The following is a 12,629-nucleotide window of genomic DNA, read 5'->3' on the forward strand; positions in this document are numbered from 1 at the left end:
CACCTCGTGAAATTCAGAACACCAAGAACGGGGGCAGACTGACAACTCACGCACCCACGGACAGACGATCCGAGTTAGGAAAACACACACCCTATTTCAGTATTTCACATGGTTTTTATTACAAAACAAGCGACAAAACAGTTTTAGAAAATTATTTTTTGCTACATACCAAGTAGGAGAGCGCTTAAAATGAGAAGCATAAGAGTTTCCATGCACTCAGCTCAGCCTACAGTCAGTGCATTTCACAGCTGAAACATACTGGTTCAAAACACAGAATCATGCTACACCTTGGGGAGCAGTGGGGGAAGGGGTCAAACAGTATGTTTAATATTCGCTTTATTCAAACTCTACCGAGCATGAGTGACTGTAATTCACTACTGCAGGCAGTAACAGAGAGAAAAAGGGAGTAAGAAAAAAAAGTGACATTGGTAGAAAAGATGTAATAAATCTGTCCATTTCTGACATGTTCAAAGTTTATAAACAAAGCTGATTTGGGAAACTCAGTTTCCAAAACTCTGCTACTTCCTTATGCCTATTTATCTGGTTAACAGTGAAAACAAACATATCAAATCCCACTACTCAACCACTGAATCTGCCACTTATTTATTGGATCCTTTTAGCCCATATCAGAGCACAGTTACATTCAGGGGGAAAAAAATAAAACAAAAACAAACCACCTTCTGCTTCAAGTGAACTATGCAGTTGGACTCTTTCTCATGGGAGCTCAGCATTCTACTCAGAAACAGATGTGTAACTCTGCAATTTTCACCTGAGATCGCTTTACCTGATGGGAACCTTAGTACGACTGTCATCTCACAGAATGCAAAAGGCCAAACTACGTTCACCAGCCATCAGCTGACCCTGAGCAAGCAATTCCGTAACTTTCAAGAACAGTGGACAATAATAGTTCACCTATGGGGAGACACCTGGAATTGTTACACACAGTGGGTCAAGACCACGTCAAAAGTCTTATGAAAACAGCACAACTCAGAGAACGTTTTTATTCCACACACACAAAAGAAATGCAGTACCTTTTTTGGTTCCTTTTTTTAAAAAAAACAAAACAAAACAAACAGATTTATTCCAGAGCCTATGCACTTAACTACTAATCGATATTGCATCCCCTCCTTGTTTTTTCCATTTGGTTCCATTTTTCACATTTGAAACCAAATGCTTTGGTCGTATATGCACCATCTTTGGCTCACATGTGTAGTGACATTAAAAGGTGTGATGTGAAATCAACCAGAAGCTAAGAAATATGAACACAAAAGGAATTCTGAAATAAGATTTGGCAACGAGAATGCCTCTAAGCTTCATTGAAGACAATTATATTTATCTGGTGCTGGAACTACATGAACAACGCTCTAACTTGGAATTCCCAAGTATCTGCCAACTAGAATCCCTGTTTCCCCTCTGTTATGATACTACAATCTGGATTTATAAGTATGTTTAATTTAATACATTCTCAAAATAAACCTTACTGAATAAGAAACAGATCGGCTTACCATAATGGCCAATTAATTTAGCAGTAGTAATCTAGCAGAGAGTTTATTTAAAGAAGAAATGGGTAGATTTAAAGAAGAAATGGGAAGAAATGGGAAGAAATGGGTAGATTTTCACAACTTAAACACCAAGAGATGACATCTTTCCATGAGTTAGGGAATGTTTACAGAGATCTCAAAAGTTTCTAATTTATCTTTGTTAGTTCCATATCTCTGGGCACTTTCTTTCACCTAGCCAAAGAATTTTCTTGAGGAAAATCTGAAGATGAAACCTGAGACAAAGAACTTTAAGAATTGGGAATGGCTTCTTGAAATCAGGCTACTTGAAGTATGTTGTCACCTTGATCACTCATAAATAAATAATCTCCAAACCAGGGATTTCTAAGGACAAAAGTATACAGGAGGCTGCAGAAAAGAGGGGGGAAAAAAGAGAGAGAGAGAAATCTAGAGTAGATTTCCGTTTTTATACCAGGACCACTAGGGCAAACAATTTAAGTGAAAGTTATCTCCAAAGCAGTACGGTCAAGAAAAGTTCTCAACCTGACACAGACTTCAACTACACTGCCCGAAACAAACAGAAGATTTCCCTCAAGCCACTAAGGATGTTCTGATCACAGTCTTCTCCTCCACTCGTTAATTCTTAATTTAAAGACAAAATTAACTGATCTAGCTGATAAAGAGTTCTAGATAGAACTGAGTTAAGCTCCCTCCCTTTAGGGAACCTTGGTAGCAGTTCACCACATAAGCTGGACAGATAATTTCTCCCAGGGACCCTGGAAATAGGATCTCTTGTCAAATGGAAGAAGGTACATCCTAAAATACGGGATGGGAAATACAATCTATGCTCTTCTACCTGGGAAATCTCTAACCAGCAATGCATAGCCTCTAAATCAATGTTCTCTGCACAGTTTCTATTTTATTAAAGATATAAATATCTCTCAAGATTATCTTTGTTATCTCCTCACTGTTAAGTACGTAGAACCTCGTCAGACGACAAGATTTCATCATGCAAGTACAGACACGAGGCATCATCCAAAGGGCAACACAAAGAACAGAAAGAAAGCAAATCTGCCAAGGTATACAATATACAGCACTTAAAATTAGACTACTATCGGCCCATGAAAGAAGAGCTGAGAGGCAAGGACCCAAGATAATCTGTCTTTGCGAAAAGAGACCTTTTCTTCTGTCTGGAAAACATGGATCAAAATTTTTTAGCTGGATGAACTAAACTCCATCTCTTCCCGGCACCTGCTTTAAAGCAACTCTCAAATTCTAAAATACAGATTTGATGTATCACACAAGTGAATTATCATACACTCAGCAACCCTCCACACATTCCAAGTAACGCCATATCAAGGGAAATGTCTGTTCTGTTCTCAGCACTGAACACTGATAAACCCATCCTAAGGGCCTGACACAGCAACAGGGTGGGCAGGTCTGTCTCTCACGGTGACAGTATTTGGGGTCAAAGAACATCTCAAAGAGAACAGAGTAATTCCCAAAACTGGCTGATGCACTGGGGTTGGGAGTGCGTTCTCCCATTCCTTACAAGAGGTCCCTATTTCTTCCCCGATGGAGGTCCCCTGGAGGAGGGGGGAATCTGCCCTGGTCGACATTCAGGGCGCCCCCACCAGCGCCCAGATTTTAACACCTTCCCTCAGAATGTATCACGGCCAAGCTGGAGCCTGGGTGTCCCCCACCGCTTCCCCCAGTTTCAGTTGGGTTAGTTCCCACCCTCCTACTTCACAGTCAAACTTCAGCCAATGAACAGGAATAGGATAAAACCAGATGACTGGCCTCAAGGGTCTGCGCCCGGCCTGAAAACAAAGCGAAGAAACTAATAAGACAAGGACAAGGAACTAAAACTTGGTTAGGGATGAAATTGGACTTCCAACCTCCTCTCACCAGGTGGACCATGGAAGAGTCAAAGTAAGAGGCACCCCGCTCTCCACTGAGCAAGCCTACAGGTCTAACCTAGTGACTTTCCCGAATTAAAAACACTGCATTGATTTTTAAAAAAAAAAAAAACCAGCTGGATGCTCCCCTCCCCCAAGAGAGCTCCACAGGGATGTGAGTGCCAGGAAGGCCTCTGACTGTCCTCCAGCAGGTGGAGAAACTGAGTCACGGCCCCTTGGACGTCTGAGTCCTCCCCCTCCCTCCTGGGCACTGCGCCTCATCACACATCAGAGGTCCGTATGTTTTCATCATCGAGGTTGAACACAAATGGCTTCTCCTTGGGGTGCTGGGGCTCCGATCTGTGCCTTATCCGGGAGCTGGGCAGCACCCCAGAAGTACTGCTCTCCCCAAGTCGAGGCATGAACAAAGAGTCCTCAGGAGTCTCTTCAGTGGGAAGCAGCTTTTCCCCAGCCTGGGGGACAGGTGTCCAGGGTTGCCAGGAGGAAGCCACGGAGGGGGCTTTGCAGAGGGCCCTTCTCTCCTCCAGAGGCGGCCGCCCTCTGCACAGGACAGAGTTGGGCCCCCCTGAGAGGCTGGAGCTTCCAGAGCGGGTCAAAGAAATGGATCGAGAAAAGGACATTTCCTACAAAAATAAAAGGCGGGAAAAAAAGGAAAGTAAGAGTTTTCCTGACAATGTTTATCCCGAGGTCCCAGGAAGAGGACCCCCTCCAGGATCACCACCTCACAGGCCCAGAGACACACGTCTACAGAAATTAAATATGGCCAGCGGCATTCACCCCAGAAGTGTCAAGGTCTGCCTGGCAGGGAGATGTGCAGGACACATCAGAAGCTCTGGTTCTCTATCCAACCCTACCTCACCTCCTCCAACTACTGAAAAAAACAAAAAAATAAAAATTTGTACCCAAACCAGTCAAAAGAGAAAAACAAGCAAGACAGACCGGGGCTTCAGCTGCATCTGGGCACCGGGCTGCTTCCCTACATCACCAAATAAAACCCACCCACTCGGGACAACTCATCACGAGGTTGACAGTGACTGTGAACAGGAAGGAAGTGACTTACTCTGGGGTGGCACTTGAGGGCCTGGACAGCTGCCCCGATCTCCTTAATCCAGCTGTGCATATCTTCTGGACTGTCTGCCTGCAAAACACCCACCACACTTACAGAGACATGTCTGGCGCTGTCATTTCAGCTTTCACGCCTGTGACTCAATTCTAAGTTCATAAAATCACACCATTAGAGCTGGAAGGGATCTCAGAGACCATCCAGACCAGTGGCTTTCAGACTTCTGAGGACATTTTTTTCCCCAGCAAAATCATATTTGTCACCCCATAAATAAAAGGGCTCAAAGTGGGGCAGAGGTCGTGACAGAGGGAGAGCTTAGAGGCCCATCCCTACTGAAGTCCCTCACGCCCTCTGGAACACAATCGGCCTGGCCTCACCCCCTGTTTTACAGAAAAGGAAAATGAAGCCCAGAAAGCCAGAGCCCAAGGTTTAGGGCTGGTCTAGATTCCAGTTCTCCTGACACCCAATGCAGTCATCCTTCTACCACAGCTATCCCAACAAATGATCCCACTTTCAGCTCCAGGCCCATTAAAACCAAATCCTCTGCAAATCCTCCCAGACAGGTGGTTTCTCCAGGAATAAGGCTTCTCTCAAAGCACAAGTGATCTGGGTCTGTCCTGAGTCCCATCCAGGCCTCAAGAGTTGCTAGACTTGCAGCACCAAGCTCACCAACATGTAGGGAGGGCACAGCCGAGGCCTTAAAAAGTTCTTCCCCCAGAAATACCGAGCAACCCCAGAAGGGGGCAGCAGCGGCTCTGTGAAGAAAGAGGAAAATCAGAAGCCAAGCCATAGTAGGTAGAGCCCTGGGAATTCTCAGTGCTTTCCAGCTTTACAGGAGTTGAATCCAAGTGAACCTGGCAAACATTTACTGAGGCCTTACTCAGGGTGACACGTGACATCACGTACCAGGCACAGAGATGGGACCAAGACTGAATGAAGCCTTGACCTCCAGAAACGTTTTATTAGTTAACCTCTCTCTGTCGCCCTGCACCTTCCCCTGATAGATAGAGCCATCCAAAATTACCAGAGTGCATTTGCATGCCCGTGCATACATGAATGCAAACACCACACACGCTGGCCTGCAAAATTCTCCACATATACCCCTCACTCTCCCCTTCCCTAAAATGATTCTTTCTCTTTGCATTATATCAAGGTAATACATGACCAGTCTTTTTAAAACTCTCAAATTTGCATGCTTACCCCATCCTGTCCCCAAACCAACCCTCCCTGGTTAGGTGTGTGCAGGACACTTACAAGGGGAACAGTTTCACACCCTGGCACGCTGGGCCAAAGAGAGGCAGCAACGGTGCCCCAGCAGAAGACCCTTCTCACGCACCATAGCTGCAAATTCACCTGCCCTCTCTCTTCCCTGGACTTTTCTTTTCCCAGTTACTTGACAACCTGGTGGTTTCCCAGAAAGAGAAATCCATCCCTAGTCTAAAAAGATAACCAGGACACGGTCTCCAAGATTCTTCCAGAAGGTATTTTACTGATAGCAGGGCTAGCTAACCTGTTCCACAAGTAGAACTATTGGGAAAAATTAAATGAACTCATTTAGGTAAAGCAGTTTGAAAGTGCCTGATACACAGAAAGGGCTTCATATTAGTCATTATTGTTATTATTATTATTATATGAGGGACACAGATGAAGCCTTAAATTCCAATATTATAAATATGTTTGCTGCCTTCTCCCTACAACTTTTTAATTTCATTTTCTTCATACTCAAACTGCGGATAATTCTTACCTAAAGGATCAAATTGTTGGGATCAAATAAGATAACATACTTTTTCTTAATATGCTTGTTTATCAGCCCCATAAAATGGCTTACAGACGGGAGGGTGACCAGGTCTTCACTGCCTACCTGTTTTCTACTGTATTCTTTTCAGCCTTCTTAAGGATTTCTGTACACATGTCTATATTTCTTGAAGTCTCTCAGATTCCTTGGGTTGTTTGAGAAGATATTAATAATTATTTCTATTATAAATAATATTATCCATAAATGCTAATGTCTATTTCTACAGTTAGGAAATTTAAAGTAAAACTGTATTATATCTCAATTCACCTCAGTTGTATTGCTTTTCTCTGGATAAAGTGACCAATTATACATTGCATTTTCTAATCTCAGTTTCAAAAGAATACTTTGCTAATTAAAAAATCTTTCAACTGTAAGCAGAATAATATTACAGCATGCTTAATTTACGTAGAAAGTCATATTCAAATTCTTAATTACTTCACTAGTCAATTACATTATAGAGATGACCCTGGAAACAAAAAGTAATGTAGAAGACAGCAAGTTGCAACTCTGGGGGGGAGGGGGGCGTTTATCAAGTCAATATGTAAAGAGCCTCTGCATGTAAATTATTGTCATTGTCAAGTAAATTAAAATAATATGAGCAAAAGGTAAAGGGAACTTCTGTAAAAAAAAAAAAAAAAAAAAAAAAAAAAACCCAAATAAGATAACATATTTGGGGGAGAAGAAAGGCTATTTTGAATTGGAATGAGACGGTGGCAATTAAATTGTCCATCAGCAGAAAAGCATTTCTTACAGATTTTCCTTCTAGGGGAACAGAAGTTGATTTGGTGGGGAAATGTGAGAAGACAGAGGGAAAGATGGGGATGGGAGCTAAGGGAGAGACAAAGGTCTCCCGCATCACACAGGAGATGGAACATTTTCATTAAACAGATTGCAAGACCCCCATGATGACAGTCCAATAGTCAGTTTCCAGGGCTTTTTAAGCTACTTTTAGTCCTTTTATCACCATAGCAAAAAACGCCCCACCCACAAGCCACAGACCACCTATCTGACTGTCCTTTGAGACAGTCAACAAACACTCACTCCTTCTCTAGGAGCAATCACTCAACCAGCCTAGGTGTGCTCACCCCAGCTCCACTTAGCAAGGAATCCTGAATCAGAGAACACTGGGAATCACCTGACTTAACAGCTGGAAACTCAAACACAAGAATCCAGATCCTCTAAAATTCGTTCAGATCATTTCCAATTCTCTAATATAAACAATACTGCTATTCACATCTTTGGGTATAAAGCTTTTGTCACACTTAAGATTCTTCAGCTCCCAGGGAAGTTGCTAAAGAGTATGCATGCTTTTTGGGGGGGGGGGGCGCACCACATGGCATGTGGGATCTTAGTTCCCGGGATCGAACCCACGCCCCCTGCAGTGGAAGTGCAGAGTCTTAACCACTGGATGGCCTGGAAAGTCCCAGAGTATCAGTGCTTTTAAGGCTCTTTTTATATATGGCCAGAGTGATTTCTAGTCAATAATACAGATTTCATTTAAATATATATATATATGTATGTATACTACATGCACCCTTGTTAGAATTAAATATTACAGTTAAAAAACTTTTTTAAATTTTTTGGCCACAATGCGCGGCTTGCAGGATCTTAGTTCCCCAACCAGGGATGGAACCTGGGCCCACGGCAGTGAAAGCGTGGAGTCCTAACCACTGGACTGCCAGGGAATTCCCTCTTATTTTTTCATTTCTTTTTGTTTTATATATTACAATGTTTAAAAAATCTTTGCTAATATGATGGGGCAAACAATTAAATCTCTTTCTTAAAACATTTAGTATTTGAGACGGAAATTGTTTGCTAATTACATTTCTTCCCTAATGCTCTAATTCCGTTTAAGGACATTTTTCTGTCAGATAACCTAGGTAGTGAACCCAGCCATGAGGATAATAAACAGTAGTAAACATTATTTTAATGTTCACTGATGTTTAAAACATTATTCAAGGGACTTCCCTGGTGGCGCAGTGGTTAAGAATCCGCCTGCCAATGCAAGGGACACGGGTTCGAGCCCTGGTCTGGGAAGATCCCACATGTGGCGGAGCAACTAAGCCCCTGCGCCACAACTACTGAGCCTGCTCTCCAGAGCCCTCGAGCCACAACTACTGAGCCTACGTGCCACAACTACTGAAGCCTGCACACCTAGAGACCGTGTTCCGCCACAAGAGAAGCCACCGCAATGAGAAGCCCGCACACCACAATGAAGAGTGGCCCCCGCTCACCGCAACTAGAGAAAGCCCGTGCGCAGCAACGAACACCAAACGCGGCCAAAAATAAATAAATAAAATAAATAAATTTATTTTAAAATATATATATATTATTCAAAGAGAAAAGCAGATACTGATCCCACATGAGAAGAAATAGGATATTACGTTACTGAGATCACAGTTTAAATCTCTATTAGTAGTTTTAAGAACTGGACTCCACTGGCAACAGAAATTAAGTGAAACCTCAAAAATTATATGCAAAAATTACAGTGTATGTGTATATCTATCTTTTATGGAAAGCCTGTGCTTAGCTTTCATCAAAAACTCAAAAATATCTTAAAACCACATCACAAAGGTAGCTCCATGAACCAGTAAAACACAAGAGCTGAAATCCACCCACCCTGTGGTGAATTACTAAGAGACTAAAAAAAAAAGCCTTGAAACTCAATAGGACAAGAAGGGAAGTGCCAAGCTTACACCTTTGTCTCTTCCTGGTTTGCTTAAGTGTGTACATGTCTCTGGTGCTTGGTTCAAAAGGAAAAGTAGGGTTTCTGTCCTTGAGGGCAGTTTTTGAGGTGAGAGGAACAAAGGGTATTAAATGAGTCACTGCAGTCTGTGGTTTTATTGCAGTCCGATAAGCTTTGATGATCTGGTATGAGCCCGGTATCATAACATTTGCAATGGTTTCAAGCACTGAGCTCTAACGGGCCATCAATAAAAGGCTTCCCATATGTACCTCTGGTTACTTCCATTGCAGCTATCCAAAAGATTTAGGCATCTCCTCCTTAATCTTATTCCCAACCTCTGCAGCCCTCCCTTTCCAACGAGCTAATAACCCCTACCTCTCCCCAAGAACCAATCCCACCTTTAGATACAGCCCTGCCACATATGATCCATTCAAAGTGCAAAACTGACCAATGGATTTTAATGTAAGAGTATAAAAGTTTATTGATGATTCCACACAGCACCTAAACATTAAGAAACTACGATTTGTCAAGTTTCGGTATAGAATCAAAGAAGATCCACAGTTATCTGAAAGAGCTATTAAAATATCCCTTTATTCCAAATACATGTCTCTGCGGGGCCAGATTTTCTTCATACTCTTCCATCAAAACAACATATGGCCACAGACTGAGTGCAGAAGCAGACATGAGAATCCTGCTGTCTTCTAATAAACCAGCCATTCAAGAGATTTGCAAAAATATATTTTAAAAAAAAGGCTACTCCTGTTGCTTTTTTGTTTTAGAAAGCGTTATTTTTCATTAAATGTTACTTGTGTTAACATAAATGAGTTTATAGTTGTTGTTTTTAAATGAATAAATACATATTCTTAAAGAGTTTTAATCTCTACTCTTCTCCAACCTTCTATTCTGAGTGTTGGTGCTATACACAGATTTGTCCATTCGCTCATTTATTTATTCAGGGGGATGTGAGTGCTCTTTTATCCTAGAAATGTGGGAGCAGATGGCAAACTAGGACAGAAATGATGATAAGGTTCTGGTCAATGTGCAGACACTCGTGCCAATGATGCAGTGTCTTCTGAACTTTTTTTTTTTTTGGTTGGCGTTCATGTTTCCCAAATCACTATCTCCAGTCCAAGGCTCTGTTCTAGACTCTTAACCCCAGCATAATCGCTCCCTTCACCCCACATCCAATCAACTCTCAAGTCCTGGAAAGGACTCATCAATAGCTTCAAATGTTTCCACTTTTCTCCATCCATCCAAGTTCAGGCTTCCTTTATCCCTCACTGAAACCATTACAACAGCCTTCCAACTGCTCTCCCTGGCTCCTGTCTAACCCTTTTCTTACCTGTCCCCTCCACTGCACCGGACAGGACATTCACCGCCAGCATCCCATCAACAGGACCAGGACTGAGGGCTCTCATCTCCACTTTACAGATGAGGAAAACAAGGCTCTTAGGTCACTTGCCCAAGTGGGATTTTTAGGAGGCAGATCTGATTGGGTCACTCCCCTAGCTTAACCTCCAAGGACCCTAACTCCCAGGATAAAATACAAGCTCCTGAACAAGGCCCACGGGCCACGGGCCCTCCATATCAGCTTCCCAGCACCTGTGCCCCTTTCATCTCCAAGATTTTTTAACCCCTGTGGTTTGCTGTTCCCTCTGCCTGGGCCACTCTTCCTCCAAGGGTTTGGCTTCGGTGTATCTTCCTTCAGGAAACCTCCCTTGACTCCCTGCGACTGGGGGAGGTACCCTTCTTGGAGTTCCCATGGCAACCACTGCTCACTCTAAGGGTAGCCCTTCTCACACTGTTTTCTTGTTTTGTTTTTTGTTGTTTTATGCCCCCACCCCCATGAGTGAGGTTGTTTCATACTTGTAACACATTGACGTTCTTTGGTCATATTCTGCATGCCATGCTAGGATCTCCTGACCTCCTAAATGATTTTTAAAATTTGCATATTTAAAGGTTTATGCTCTGTGCTGTGAAATTCGATTTCACGCATCTGCCACTGCAGTATCACACAGGACAGTTTCACTGCCCCGAAAGCTCCCCTGTGTTCATCTCTCCAACACGCCCTCCCCACCTCAGCACCCTGTTCTAACTGCCTGTTTACCTGACTATCTCCCCGTCGGGTTCAGGATCCGTTCTGTTGAATGCGGGGTCCCCAGGATGAGGCAACGCCCGGCACTCTGAGGAGGCTCTACCACTATCTGCCAAGTCCAAGAACTGGAAACTCTTTTGGGGCACCGACCGCTCAACCATGTCCCTGAACGGCAGTGGAGGCTGCTCGAGGGCCCCAGCAGCACTTTTCCACAGCTCTTCCCAGATGCTTGTCGAAATGAACGGAACACACAGACGCCTCAGGCTGCTAGCATGTCTGCTGGGCTCAGGCAGGGGGACCCGCTCAGAGGGACCTGCTGCTCACGAAACGGGTGAGGGTCGACCTCGCGAAAGGGAGGGTGTTGAGTGGGGAGCGCGCGGGGAACCCTGAGAAGCTTTGGTCAGGGAGCCCCACATTTCAACCAACACACTCCATGGCAGTCTTGGCGCTAGACGGGCACCGTCACCGCGAGGCTGCAGGGATCAAGGCATGCTCTGTGGACGGCTAGGCAGGCTGCAGCGAGGACTTGGCCTTGAAAGTCTAGGCCGTGCTAGAGGCTAGAAATCTGCCTTTCTAGCTCCTATGATTTGAAAAGGAGTTGGGAGAACTCCAAGGCTGTGGGTGGAGGGGAGATGCTTCTGAGAGCTGAACCGTCGGAGCCCAAACAATGGCTTTCTCTGTGCAGCTGGCTGTGCACCTGGTGCCCGCACAGGGCCCTCTGTGCTTCTGTCCTTCCGCACACAGTCACACAGTGCTGTCCACACATAGACGGGGCTTATAAATACCCTCCAAGGGAGAAGTGAAACCACTGACCAGTTCTCCTTTTCTCTGCTGAGCTGGCGCCCAGCAGCTACGAGCAGCTGGTACAAACTCACATTCCCCAGTGTAGCGGCTCAACCCGCTCTTACTATTTTACGGTTGGGAAGCTTTTGGCAAACATCCTGTTTAGAATAAAATGGGACTCGGACTGACTATCGGGGGCTAAATTTACCACCTAGAAACTTCGAACAAAATAAAAGAGAAAGCAAAGGGAAAGGCAGGCCTACAAGTACACCATCCACAGAGAAGGAACGTCAGCGTCTTCTGGCAGCGAGCTTTTTACCTGCACGTAGAAGGTCCTGGAGCTGGTTATTATTTCAAACAGGTTGTCCCTCATCAACAGATCGCTAGACAGAGAAAGAGATAGAAAGTTACCAGGCGTGCTGGTCACCCGTTGAGGACTTGATTCACCCTGAGGCAGGTACCCGTGCCCCCTACCCTAAAAAGGGGGTTCACAGGCCATTCCTCTTGCTGCCCTGCCTCAGAGGGCACTACAGGGTTTCCTCTAGCTTCACTTCCTGGAGGGTCTCCAGTGGTTTAACCATCCCCATGGATCTCCCTCCCCAGTACACACCACCACCAGTTCTAACAGGACAAAGCTCCTTGGCCTCCAAAACCTCTTGCCTCACGTGCACCACACCCCACACCGTCTACGACTGTGTGTTTCTTTAGTGGCTCAGATGTACTGATACAAAGTGCTTGGTGAGAAGTACTGTTTCAAGTGTTTTTATTTGAGGGTCAAGTAGATGAAAA

General features: G+C 44.3%; 1 protein-coding gene across 2 annotated transcripts in view; it reads right to left on the minus strand.

The window, feature by feature from the left end:
* Positions 1-94: 94 nt before the first annotated feature.
* PLEKHA2 (pleckstrin homology domain containing A2) overlaps positions 95-12,629 on the minus strand; it is a 55,453-nt gene continuing 42,918 nt past the window's right edge. For both annotated transcript variants that reach the window (XM_061177337.1, XM_061177338.1), the window contains exons 10-12: positions 12,160-12,223; positions 4,479-4,556; positions 95-4,041 (exon numbers count right to left, since the gene is read on the minus strand). In XM_061177337.1, the coding sequence (XP_061033320.1) occupies positions 3,679-4,041; positions 4,479-4,556; positions 12,160-12,223 (505 nt within the window). In that variant the 3' untranslated portion in view covers positions 95-3,678. The remainder of the gene's footprint in view (positions 4,042-4,478; positions 4,557-12,159; positions 12,224-12,629) is intronic.

Source organism: Eubalaena glacialis, chromosome 20, assembly GCF_028564815.1.
Source record: "Eubalaena glacialis isolate mEubGla1 chromosome 20, mEubGla1.1.hap2.+ XY, whole genome shotgun sequence".
In the NCBI taxonomy this organism is placed as follows: domain Eukaryota; kingdom Metazoa; phylum Chordata; class Mammalia; order Artiodactyla; family Balaenidae; genus Eubalaena; species Eubalaena glacialis.